This window comes from Molothrus aeneus, chromosome 15, assembly GCF_037042795.1.
Source record: "Molothrus aeneus isolate 106 chromosome 15, BPBGC_Maene_1.0, whole genome shotgun sequence".
Classification (NCBI taxonomy): Eukaryota; Metazoa; Chordata; class Aves; order Passeriformes; family Icteridae; genus Molothrus; species Molothrus aeneus.
Genome location: NC_089660.1, coordinates 17,522,623 through 17,536,199, shown reverse-complemented (window position 1 = coordinate 17,536,199; position 13,577 = coordinate 17,522,623). Strand labels below are relative to the sequence as shown.

The window sequence follows — 13,577 nt, the reverse complement described above, 5'->3', positions numbered from 1 at the left end:
ATGGCAGATATACAGGAAAAATCAGACACAACCCCTGTGTGAGAGGGTGTTCCAGGGCCAGCTGTTTGCTGGGGTGCTGTGCAGAGGGCAGGGCTGGAGGTGTTCAGGGGTGGGGGCAGAGAGGAGGAGCACGGAGCCCTGGCTCAGCTGGGCCCTGCCTGCAGCACTGTGCCCAGAGCTGGGGACATCCTGCAATTCACCCCTGCATGTGTAGGACTTGAATCCAAACACGAGTGGAAGAGAAACTTCAGGAGCAGGACACAAATGTTCCTGAGAGCTGGCAGGGTTTCCTCTGTGTTGTTGATGCTGCTCAGTCTTTCTCTCAACTTCAGTTTGTTTTCCTCCAAATATGTGTTGGCACATCTGTTTTCTTGCTTGTTCTGTGCTGGAAACACCTCTCATCCTGGCACCCCTGTTTTCCATCCTCTGTAACTTGGCTTGGAGCTGGAGGGAGGAAGAGGCCCTGTACTTTGCAGTGGGAACTTGATTTTGTTGCCCCAAATTGATAATGGGATTGATGAAAACTGCTGTTCAAGTGTAATGGCACGTGCTTGATGATTTGCAGGACAGTAATGTATTCTGTGTGGGAACATCTGCCATGAGGGAAGGGCTTGGGGAGGGGGAAAAGCATGTGGTAGAGCTGCAGATACTACTTCAAAATTACTTACATGAATGCAAAGAATAGTTTAATTAAAGGCAGAATGCAAATTCCTCAGCTTATAGAGAAAAGTATCTGGAGAAATCTGGTTCAGCGATGTTAGTGAGCATCTGCTGGCTCCTGGTGATGCTTTTATGGCATATTTACAGGGGGCTTTGCAGGTTGCTCAGCCTCTGGAAGGACAGTACTCGGTGTTCGTCTCAGTTCACTTGCTGCTATTTTTACAGCTTTCTGTGTTCAAATGGCTCAGAATAACATGCTTGTCATTCACCTGTCAGCTGAGAAATGTAACTTATTTCAGACTTCCTTCCCCTGAGAGTAGCTTTGGGATGAGGAATATCTTCAATTACCAAAAAATTCTGTGCTGTCCCCATCCTCCGTGCTCTGGAAAAGCAGATGTTTACAGAGCTCCCTGCTTCAGGCTGACCTAGCTAAGGGTGATGCTATGCAGCAGGTCAAGGTTGTGGAGTAAAGTTTTTAGCATCACAAGAGATCCTATTCAAATTTTGGAGGCCTGTGGATGCATCATGGGGATCTCCTGTACTGGTTTTATTTGATGAATTGCAGCACAGGGGAGGGCTGGAGGAACAGTGCCAGGCCTTACCTGACCCCTCCTGTCACACAGGAGCCCTCATGGAGCACCAGCAAACCAGCTCAGCTCTCTGGGGTTCTGCTGTCTCTCCCTGCTGGGATTGGGCTGTTAAACTGACTGCAGCTGCTGCCAGTGCTGCTCTTTAGCATCACCCTGATCATGGCTGGCAGGGATTTCTGCCCTGTTTGACTGGCTGGGGGTGGGAGCTGGACCTGCCCCAGCACCCAGAACCCCCCGAGCCCTGGGCTGAGCCCACAGCAGCGCAGGGGGGATTCTGCCCCTGTGCTCAGGTGATTTCCCACCTGCAGAGCTGCCCCAGCCCTGGCCCAGCACAGGCAGGAGCTGGAGCTGCTGGAGCCAGGCCAGAGGAGGCTCCAGGATGAGCAGAGGGATGGAGCAGCTCTGCTGGGAGGAAAGGCTGGCACAGCTGCCATTGTTCACCTGCACAGGAGAAGCTTTGGGGGGACCTCAGGGTGGCCTCGCAGGGCCTGAAGGAGCCCCAGGAAACCTGGAGAGAGACAATTGACAAGGGATGGAGGGACAGGACACAGGGAATGGCTCCCAGTGCCAGAGGGCAGGGATGGATGGGATATTGGGAATCAGGAATTGTTCCCTGTGAGGGTGGGCAGGCCCTGGCACAGGGTGCCCAGAGCAGCTGGGGCTGCCCCTGGATCCCTGGCAGTGCCCAAGGCCAGGCTGGACACTGGGGCTGGGAGCAGCCTGGGACAGTGGGAGGTGTCCCTGCCATGGCAGGGGGTGCACTGGAGGGGCTTTAAGGTCCCACCCAACCCAAACCAGTCTGGGATTCCATGATCCACAGTGTTACAATTTTATGTCTACAGAAGGAACAAGTGCCATTAGTGGTTTTAAAACTCTTTAGAACAAAACAAATGTGGAATCTTTTTGTTCCATGATGGGTTACTGGTTAGTGGTCACTGTTGGGATTAGGCAAAAGTTTTCTCCAGGAGATAACCCTCTGTTCTAACAGCTGTGTTTTGTTTTCTCCCCCCCTCTGACACAGGTTGCCAACTTGGCCTGCTCCATCTCCAACAACGAGGAGGGTGTGAAACTGGTTCGGATGTCAGCCAGCCAGCTGGAGGCCCTGTGTCCCCAGGTGAGGAGAGGCTGCACAGCAGGAGACAAACCCCAACCTGCTGCTGCTGCTTAGGACTGCTCTGGTGTCACAGTGGCTGTGTCTTGCTGCAGAACTTGATTTTTTCCCTTAGTACATGCAGAGGATGAAATACAGCATAGGCATCAAGACTTAGGAACTTTAAAATGCATAGCAAAGGAATCATTGATGTGAAAGGGTCGTTTTTATGTCATAGCTCTAATTCCATTTGGCCAGGACATTCCAGTAACCTGCAGTTAGTAAATGTGGGAAGCTTCAGTGGTTTCCTGTGCACATCTGTGCTGCAGGAAGGTGCTTTATGAAGGTGCTAGCACTGCTCCTGGGCATGCTGTAAGATGAATTATAAAATACTATTTTTGCCTGAGTAGAATATAAATATGCCAAATAATCTTCCCGATGGAGTAGGATGAGAGGAAGTTGGCTATGTGTGAACAGTGTGAGCCTGGCTGAGACTACCTTTTAATTAATAACTTTTTAATGGAAACAAGGAAATTAAGTTTATATAAGCACTAGACTATCCTCTTCCTTCTTGACAGCCTGGTGTTTTAAATGTCAACAACTAGATACTTGGATGAACCCCTGAAGACTGCAGGGTGCTGTTGATTTGTGTAATTTACATTTTTTAAAGCAACAGGAAATTCAGATCTAAAACATCCAAATAAGCTGTTGTTGCTAAGGAGGAACTAACAGAAAAATATATACTCAGAAAAATTAGCAAAATGGCATTTTATGAAAATAAAGTGTATTGTCTCAAGATTACTTGGAATTTCTTCAGGTTTTCCCATTGGTACTGGTCTTTTTAATCAAAAGGAAGAGAGGGATGTTCACCCGTACCCACCCCAGCAGGAGGGGATTTGGAGGGAATAGGTGAAGGCAGTGTGAGGAGCAGGACCTTTTGTAGGACCTGCAGGTAACTGTGCTGTTAAACAGGTGAAGAGAGGTCCCTGAACATAAAGCCTAAAACGTTAAATCCTAACATTTAATCCTAATCCTTTGGGCATCCCGGGGTGGCTCTCTGTGCTCCCACTCCTGCATTTGGCTGAGCAGTTCTCTGCCCCTGCCCTGGGGTGAGGGTTGTGCACAGCTCCTGAAACTAAAGGTCAAGTTTTGCAGTTGGAACAAAGCATGTGGAAGAAAAAGCTTTTAGAAATCCATCTTCCCTGATATGAGGGCTTGCTCTTTCCTGAAGGAGCCAACTAGGCTGATGTAAGTTTTTTTTAGTTATCTCCCAGAATATGGGTGTCTAACGCAGGGTGTTCCAAACAAATGCTGCTGCTTTTGAAAATAATCATCTGAAGAAAGTTAGGTTCTCTTTGAATCTAAATGTTTCTGGTGCTTGTCCAAGTCTGTGGGGGTGTTTTCCTCCCCCCATTGCTGAAATTGTGTGTATTTCAGACTCTTCTATCTTTGCTTTTCCAACAACTAACTGCCTATTTAAATAAATCTACTCCTGGATAAAATAAGCATCGTGGTAGTCAGCATGAAATAATGACCCAGCTGTAGTCACCAGTGTAGCCACATCTCCTGAAGTGCAGCTGTTAACCTTTGACTTTGGGGATTATGGACAATATATTTAACACACATTGGAAGCTCTGAGTATCTATAAATGCACAAGGGCTTTAACTGATGGATTTTGGCTTTACAAAGGTCACATCTCTGAACTTCCAAGCCTACAGTTGAGATGCTCCACTGCACAGTCTTGCCTTAATTTCAGGGTCGTCACCAAGAGATTAGTAAATGACGCTGTAGATGTTCATAGCAGTTGAAAGAGTGCTTTTATATTACATTACATGCTCTTGGGTTGATTCTTTAATGCTCTAAGAGTATTTAAACATGTTGTGAATCCTGAGAGATAATTAGGGGCACTTGTCTAAGCTGTTTTACAAATGGCATCTGTGTTTGCTGGTAACAATGGCTCGTCTGGTGCCAGTGCAAGCAGCACAGCTCTCCATCCTCCTCCTCCTCCTCAGCTGCCTTCCTCAGCTTGTCCCCAAACCTTGGGTATTCTCCACAGTCTCTAAAAGATTCTCAATATCAAGAACAGCAAAGTGAGATTTTATTTCCTTTTCTAGACAATTTATTTTGCAGTTTTTTCCTGATGAGATTCACAGCTACTTCTTGAATTCTCTTAGGTGGCTGTGCTGAACAAATGTGTGCATTAGGCATAAGATGCAGGTTAAGCCCAACATTATGTGCCCTATATGTTTTTGGAGGGTTTTTTTGGCTCAGATGGTATTTTTCCAAGAAGATGCTGGATTCAGAATGAGTCAAGTCAATCAGTAATTACAATAGTCCCAGAAACGTCAAGATATCAGTAGCACACAGAAATACAATGTATGAAATGTAATTCAAAGTATTGCTGTGCTTGAAAGATGAAACTGAAATTTAATGCATTGAGTCCCAGGTAACCTCTTAAATAGTTTATCTGAGTAGAAGCCATTCTGGGAGTAGGGAATTCCTGGTTAAATAATGATTTCTGCAGAAATCAATCTGTAGAGTTAATTATAAAAGCTGTAGCTCAAATAGAGCCGTAATTCGCTCCCTTGCCATCAGGAGCCATTGAACTGGCAGCAGGAGGAAGGAACATGCAACTCTTCAAGCTGCCCGGGGAAAACCTGGAAGTTTTGTTGGTATTGACAAGCAGGCAGTCGTTGCCATTGTCACCCTTGGGCTCAGACCTCCTCAGGTTTAAAATTTTCTTTGAGGAAAAAGAAAATGCAGAAAATTTTTCACCAAAAGGTCTATACAGAAACAAGCAGTCAATTTATTTAGCGTGGTTTTGTTACTGGAAATCCGCTCTTCCTCAGGAGTAACATCATCCTTCCTGCTTGTGGGTCCCCAGCCAATTAGCACAGAAATTAATGTGAAGTTGAAGACTTAATGGGATATTTAGAGCTCCCTTTGAGGGTGCAGGAGGAGCTGTTGGGATGAGCTGTGCCAGAGTAGCCAGCTGGGTGATTTTAGTCTGGATTTACTGGGCAGAAATAAGGCAGCTTCAGTGGGTCACTGTGTTTTCTTCCTCAAGCCCTGACTAACCAGCCTGCCTGAATTCTTTCTTTTGAGAATTGCTGGAATTCTGTGTGTGGGAGGAGCCAGCTTTGTCCAACACCTCACAGGAGTTCCCTCAGCCCTGCCTCGATGGGTGCTGGGAACAAGCCAGGCTGGAGGGGGTTAAGGTGAAGGAGCAAAGTTCTCCATCACTACAGTTAAATCTAAAAAAAAATGCTTAAACTGTCTTTCTTAATGGAAATGGAAAATTACTGCTGTGAAATGCTTGGAATAGCTGCCTGTGCCTGCCTTTACCTCGCAGAGCAGGGGGGAAGTTTTCTTTGCCTTCTCACTGAACACAGAGCTTGCCAGTGGTGAATTAGGGAAAGGTTTTGTTTATCTCGACTCAGAAACCTGGATCCTCTCCTCGCTCCCAGCTCAGGCGGCTGCGCTCTGTCTCCAGGAAGGGGAAGGCCTTGCTGCCTGGGAGCCTGCAAAGGCTGTTTTGTAACAGTATTTTGCATTAAAGATGCCTGGGAAAAGAGCTGAAACCATTGGAGTGTTTCTGATCATACAGGCTGTAGGTGTTAGAAACCAGCAGTGAGAATGCCCCAGCCCAGCTCCTGAGAGGAGGAATTGCTCCAGCCTTTGATGTGACAGTCTGCTGTCACTCAAGCTCCTTTTTTACCAGCTATACATTGATTTTCTTGGTTTTTGCAGCCTCCATGAAGTTCATCTGTAGACTCCTACCCAAACTGCAGTCGGGCTGAGAGGTGTAAGAAATGACTGTGGGGTAGAGTTCCCATCAGGGTGGGTGTTTGCTTCTGCCAGCCAAAGCTGGAGCCATTGCCCTGGAGTCTGAGCATCTCCTGGGAGGTGGCTGCAGGACACACCTGCCCAGGGCACACAGGACCTGTTCCCCTGTGAAAGGCAGGGCTGGGTGCCTTTCTCCACCCCAGCCCAAAGAGCTCATCCTCCAAAGAAGCTTTGAGGCCCCCAGGCAGCACCTGGGAGCACAGGTCCTTCCCAGCCTCCTCTGTACCTGCTGGAGTGTGCTCGGAATTGCTTGCCACACACACGCCTCGCCCATCAAACTGACTCCAGAGAATTCTTGGATTAAATTACATTTTTAATAAAAATAAATTGGCTCTTCTCATATTAACATCTTGTTTTAATAACTGCTTGTTCACATCCTTCTATTCCAATTTTGAACTGCTTGAAAAGCCATTTGCTGCTTATAGATTTCTGATGAGGCAGATGGCTCATATGTGATCACACCTACTGACACAGAAACAAAATACCAAAGCAGAAGGAATCCCATGGAGAGTTCCAGAAACTTTTGTTTAAAAGTTGGAGTACCTCAGAGAAATAAAAAAACCCTGCAGACCACCCCTCAAATCAGTCAAACCCAAATGTGACCAGCAGACTTTGTTCTCCTTGAGTCCCCAATCACCACCAATTTCCTGGTGGCTGTTGGAGAAGGAGAGAAATCCATTTTTCTTGCAGTAAAGACTTAACATCAAACAATTGTCCCCTTTTTTCATCTCTTTGAAAGACTGTCAGATTTTTTGAATGTTCTAACGAGCAGATCTGTCTCCAGACTGTTTAATTGCAGGTGCTTGAAACATTTTATTGGCATTGAGTAGAAATGCTTTTATTAAAAACTTAACACTTGGGCTGCAGATTTGCATCACCCAGGCTCTCTGGGAAGAACTGCCAGCACAGGCCAAGGCTGACCAGAAAAGCAACAATTTTAGAAATTCAAACAGTTACTGGTGCATGAAAATAAGCCAAGAGCAGGAAGAGGATTCAGTTCTGTAGAAAGAAGTGTGTGAGTAAGGGCCCTTTGTTTCATCACAGGTACAGGATCTGGGGAGCTTAGTGGTGGAACAGCTTCCAGGAAAGAAACAAAGTCCCTGAGACCCCCCCAAGTTTCAGCATTTGAAGGCAGATAAATGTAGAATGGAGCAAGATAAATGGCACCAAAATTCTTGCAGCTTCTACTTGGACTGGCACTACAAAATCAGTCCTGAGCTCCAAATGAAAATGCTTTCTTCATGGATGGGGAAATTGATAGGATAATTATCTATACACAGAATGGAAATAGTCTTTATAGCAAATGCTGCTGTGACAGAACATGCTGGGCTGGAGAAGAGCTTTGTGCTGAGGAGAGCACCTCCCCTATGGAGCCAGGCTGGGAGAGCTGGGAATGTTCAGCCTGGAGAAGAGAAGGTTGTGGTGAGACCTCAGAGCCCCTGCCAGCATCTGAAGGGGCTGCAAGGAACCTGGAGAGAGACTCTGCATCAGGAATTGTACCCCAGTGCCAGAGGGCAGGGATAGGTGGGATATTGGAAGGAATTGTTCCCTGTAAGGGTGGGCAGGCCCTGGCACAGGTGCCCAGAGCAGCTGTGGCTGCCCCTGAATCCCTGGCAGTGTCTGAGGCCAGGCTGGATGGGGTTTGGAGTCTGGTTGAAGGTGTCCCTGCCATTGGAAAGAGATGAGCTTTAAGGTCCTTTCCAGCCCAGACCATTGTGTGGTTCTGAGTTACTTAGTGTGGATCTGTGGGTCGTTCCAGCAGTGCCACAAGACAGTAAATATCTGCAGAGATCCCTGCAGTCACTCCGTGCGTAACTCGCAGGAAAGGAAAATGCTCAAAGTGCCTTTTGTACATGGGAACAAAGAATTGGAAATCAAAGGAAACTTTTCCTTCCTCTTTCGGTGCATCAGCCTCTGTTCATTGCTGGTCACTGCCATTAGAGCTTCTGAGAGTGTAAAACAATCTGCTGTGTGTTTTGCTCCCAGGCATTTCAGCTCATCAGAGCCTGCAGAGTGCTTTTTGCTGTACTCCAGTACGTGGAGGGCTGGCACACACAGATGTGGGCATGCAAACCTGCCTGGGATGTGACTGGGAGTGACTGCAACATCCTCCTCATAAACCATTTTTAACACTTGGAGCAAAATGCAGTGAGGAGCAGGGAAGGGCATGAGCAGGGTGAGCACTGCAGGCAGCTCTGGCATCTTGTGTATGTAAAGTTAAATTATGAGGAGCTTCTGATGAACTGCCAGGAAGCAAGCCATGCTTTCTTTATTATAGGCAAATATGGGATTAAAATCCACCTGGGCAAGGGCAAAGAGGCTTGGTGGGCTTCTTTTCACGTACTCCTGAGTAAAACTGATTTCACATCCCCACTGGGGCACTGTCTATGTGTGTCATGTGTTCCTCTGCCCCTGGGATGAGAGCTGATAGGTGGGGGCTTGTTTTATTAGATTTTTCTTTTAACAAATGCAAAGTATCCTGGATCAATAGGCCACAAAGCTACTTTCCAACTCATTATCCAAGTGCCACAAGAAATCTGGTGAGTCAAGATCTTTATATAAACCCCAAGCCCAAGTGAGTTATTTAGGAACTGCAGATGTTTTGATTGTAAAGCAGTGGTGTGTAGTGAGGGGAGAGGACTGGGGGTTCACCTCAGAGCCTCTGAAACTGAAAAACTCCTTGTTGGGGCACAGTAACATCCTAAATCAATCCTAGGAATCAAGGAAAAGCCAAACCAGCTCCTGAGAGGAGCAAAAGCTTCTTACCAAAAGGACTGAGGCAAAAATCAAGAAGTGCTTAATCACTGAAATGGGTGTGGGTCAGACACGGTGTGCACTAAGATATCACAGGTTGGGATTGCAGTGCAGATAGCTGGGTGACAGTGTTCCTCTCCCAGGTGATGTTTCTTCCTTTGGCCATGCCAGCCAAGTATTCAAAATTGTTCTTTGTAAGAACACCACCACATGGAAGAGCTTTCTTCTGGCCTCTCTGACTTTCAGCTGGGGTGCTATAAAGCTGAGGCTGGAAGCCATCCTAAATTTAGCCTAAAAGAATTAATTGTGGCTGACCCAGTGGCTGTAATTTACCCACAGGTTTGTCTGAGGTTCACGTGTTTTCTGGCCAGAATAGCTGAGCTTTTTGAGAGAGCTTCTGGGCCAAGCAGCTGCAGTGTTGTAACCCAGGCAGGAGTCACTGCAGGGAGCCTTGGAGAGCCCTGCCCTGCCAAGGGGGAAGGACACAGCCACCTCTGACATCTGTGCTTTCAACAGGGAACATAAAACCAGGGAAAAGCAGCAGCTTGCTCCCATGGAAGGGATGGGAAGAGGACTCAAGGTGCAGATTGAGACATTCATTCCAATCTTTGGAATGCTGAGCCTCCCCAGGTGTTGGCAAGCCCTGGCTGCTGCCGCAGGAAGCTGAGAGGTGCAGGGGAGAGGCTCCAAGGAACTCTCTGGAAGGGTGATACGGAGTGTGGAGCTGTCTGACTCCAACACTGCAACTGCTACATGAAACAAAGCACCGATAAAAATAGTGTGTTTTCTTGCCATGCTTCATTTCCTTCTGGATAGACTCAAAATGTCCCTGTTTGATTCTTTTCTTTGTACAACTTCAGTGAGTCATTGTGATCACAGCGCTCTGGCAGCATCTTGAAAAGCTCTGAAATACAAAATATTTCCCTGAAATTGCCAAATGTTTTACATGGAAGAGGCTACATTTCAGATAGTCCGGTCATGATCCTCCTGGGTTTTCACTCTATCTGTCTCCATCCTGTGAGAGTTACTGATATTTTAAAGTAGTTGCCCAATATTTTATGTGCTTTGGAGAAAGAAAGTGTATTGTGGTCCATCCCTTCCCCCAAAAAAGTGTTTCCTCCTCCCCCTGAAAGTGTTTCTTTTTAGACAATAAAGGGATCATAGTCCTGCTAAGTACACAGACTATTTAAATAGATCCAGCATCCCTGTCATTTTCCCACGTCTCTCTAAGCATCTGTTGGAAAATAAATCAATCACTCTGTGCTGGATACCAGAGTATATTCCCTGGAACAGATCACATGCAGGGTGTTGTCAGTGATCCCTGGGACAGTTCCTCAGCAGAGGTGTGAGACAGGTGCAGGAGGATTTGCCCACTTGAATGCTAAACTCTCCACAGAGTGATGGCTTTTATCACCCTTGCTAAAGCTGCCTGTTGTGGCCACTTTGCACATGGAGATACGGAATGTGTGCTATAAAAAGAGATTGCTGAGCTGTGTCTGCTGCCCTGAATTTCTCCCTGAGCACACTCACACCTGTGTGGCTCTCCTGAGCTGTGGGTTTGTCTTTAGCTCCATGGTGACCATGGATAACCTTTGATATCCCCACCAAGTTTCCTCATCTCCAGCACTGCTGGCTGCTTCCCTTCTGCAGGAATGTCTGTCTGAGAGAGAGCAACACTGGTTTTGCTTGATCATTTTTATAAAATACATTCACCTTGGCCATACATTTTTGCTGTAATGTATAAAAAATGCACTTTTCTGGTTGAACAAGCTGCCTGTTGAGAGGAGGGTGATGCTGTGCCTCCTGTGCTTGGATTTGGTGAGGACACTCAGTTTGAGGCTGTGGAGCAGTTGCAGAGCCCTGTATGTGTGACAGCTCTGCTGTTACCTCTGACGAGGTGCTGAACATGGGCATCTGCGCTTGACATGCGCTGTTGGCAAAGATTAATTGTGCAGACAGCTGCTGTGGCCAGACAAACATCTCGCAGGAACTCAGGCCATATGTTCCTGCAGCATTAATGCTGCCCTGTCGCAGTGCTTACAGGATATTTTATATCTGATATGGGCCAAGGCAGGTTGGGAAAAGCAGAGAAAATGTCCTGACCCTTGGTATCGCCTCACCACCATCTCTGTCTCTGCAGTGACAGTTTCTAGCAGGATAGAAAGTGAGAGCAGATTTCTAGAGCATTGTCTGGTTTATCTCTCCTGTTTCCAGGACACTTGTTCAGATTCATCTTCATGAAATCTTGGATATCTAGATTTTGATTGATAGGTGGTTAATTCATTACATCCATCAGACTGGGATGAGAGGTGGCAGTGGCTGGACTGCAAATCAGGGCTCTTGAGCAGCTGAGCACAGGGTTTCCTCTCTAAAACTTCTATTTGATTTTAAAATTTTAAACATCATTTTCTTGGGTGTTGCAAGGCTTTTTGGGGGTTTTCAGGACTTTCAGTTCCATGAGTAAGGGTAGCAAAGTGGCAGGGACCGTGGCTGGCAGCAAGGACATTCCAAAGGCACACCCTGACTCCTACCAGTGCCACGGAGGTGCAACCCTGGGCTGGCTGGAGGAAGGGGAGCAGCAGGGAAGCCCTTGGTGGTGGCTGGGACAGGAACAGTGCTGTTCCTCCAGGGGCGTGTTCATCCCCACAGACCCCTGAGCAGATACTGCTCAGGCTCAGGTGCTGCTGCTTGTGTTGGTCACTGTCACCAAACCCACGGAGCTGGGCTGGGTTTGTGACCCAGACCTGCAGCCCCAGCTCCAGAGGCAGCGTGGGGAGCAGCCCAGCCCTTCTGTGGATTCTCCTGTCACTGCTAACTCCTGCCATTCCTCGGGTAAAGCAGCCTCCTCCTCCTGCCTGATTCATGCAGTGCTGTCCCAGTACATTTGACATCACCATCATTTCCATGTTTAGTGAGTTACGTGTTTTTTTAAATGCTTTGTGACACTTGTAAATGAAGCAGGTAGAGAAAGTAGATTTTGGAAAAGTGGGAACATCTGGTGCTTGCATGTTTTGGTCGACAAGTTGGTGAAATTAATACAGTCCTAAAGTGGAGAAGAAAAATGACACCTTGAAGTTGTGAGTTAATTAGCTCTGACTCTCAGGTGCTTGGGAGCAGGGCTGGGATTGTCACGCTCTGACTGCGGATGGTTCCTCACACCTGGCACCTCTCCAGGTCATTCTGCTGCAGCAAGAGCAGGACCAGGCTGTTGAGATGGTTTCTCCCCACATTCAAAGAGGTTTTTGTGGTTATTTAAATGACCATTCAAAAAGTTAGAGGACACAGCATAAGCTCTGTGACCCAGCAGCACCTGTGGCATTTGTTCTGCTAAGAAAAACTAGGAGCTGGTGTAAATTCTGGTTTTGGGGTTTGAAGAAAATTAGGAGAGGATATTCAGAAGAAGCATCTCCTGTTCCCTGGCTTTTCTGGCTTGTTCACAGCCACAGCAGAAATCTGAAGTCATTACAACAATTACTGGCAAGATCCAGAGTAAACCTGCAAGGAAAATGGATAAATCAAAATTTAGCTTTAATTTTGTATTTGCATATTGTTTCTACTTCAGTCTGTATAAGATTAATCCTTTTTTGACCTTTTTACTGAGGTTTTGGCAAGTAGCAAATGCAGCCTTGAGTATACTAAATGTCATCCTGTCTAAAATACTTAACAACACAGCCTGCACTGGGAAAGCAACACCTTGTTACCACGAGCTGCTAAAGACAGGTGAAACCAGCTCTTGTGAAAACTTGCCAAGTGATTTTGCTTCTAATAACTATCCATAATAAACGTGGAAGCGGGTATGAGTTGGATATGAGAGGAACAAAATTAAACACTTCTGTGTTTAAACATCGAGTTCCTCAAAACTTATTAAACTTGCTTTGTCTGCTGCTGAGTTCATTGGATAAACACACAGGAGGTAATAATTTTGTTGGGATATGTTTTAAAAATCCAGAGGTGTTTTACAGGTCATCAATGCTGCCCTGGCTCTGGCTGCTAAACCCCAAAGCAAACTGGCTCAGGAGAACATGGATCTGTTCAAGGAGCAGTGGGAGAGGCAGGTCCGCGTGCTGACGGATGCTGTGGATGACATCACTTCCATCGATGACTTCCTGGCTGTCTCAGGTAATCAGGGATCCTGGCTGAGACATAATCACCCTCCTAAGAGCTTAGTCCTGAACAGGGGTGGTTTGGACACGTGTTCTGGAGTCTGTGAGGCTTTTGGAAGGGATGGTGTTGTCACATCTCACCTGGGATCACACTGTGCCCACCGAGGTGTGAAAGTGCAGCAGGAGGTCTGGTTTCAAGGAAAAGACACTTTATGTCCCAAGGTTTGGAATTGCTGGCTGAACTAAGGATGAATTGCCATTTAGCTGCTGTAGACAAGGCTCACCAGTAACTCAGGGGGAAATAGAACGTGTTTATGTCCGAGGTAGGAACTAGCAGAAAAAAATGATCCCTCAGGTCACCTTAGACTGCCGTTTAAACAAAACTGAATATCAAACTGTGGTTGTACAAGTTAATTAAAATAAAACTGTTCATACCATGTCAGCTTTAGTAAAGTTTTAAGAGTTTTTAAAAGAGATTGGATCATTATAATAGATTAATAATTACATTTGGCAAAGTACTTGCCAAGATAATCC

General features: G+C 46.5%; 1 protein-coding gene across 2 annotated transcripts in view; it reads left to right on the top strand.

The window, feature by feature from the left end:
- The window catches only part of CTNNA1 (catenin alpha 1), a 117,218-nt gene that overhangs the window by 83,439 nt on the left and 20,202 nt on the right, over nucleotides 1-13,577 (top strand). For both annotated transcript variants that reach the window (XM_066559851.1, XM_066559852.1), the window contains 2 exons: nucleotides 2,272-2,364; nucleotides 12,903-13,059. In XM_066559851.1, the coding sequence (XP_066415948.1) occupies nucleotides 2,272-2,364; nucleotides 12,903-13,059 (250 nt within the window). The remainder of the gene's footprint in view (nucleotides 1-2,271; nucleotides 2,365-12,902; nucleotides 13,060-13,577) is intronic.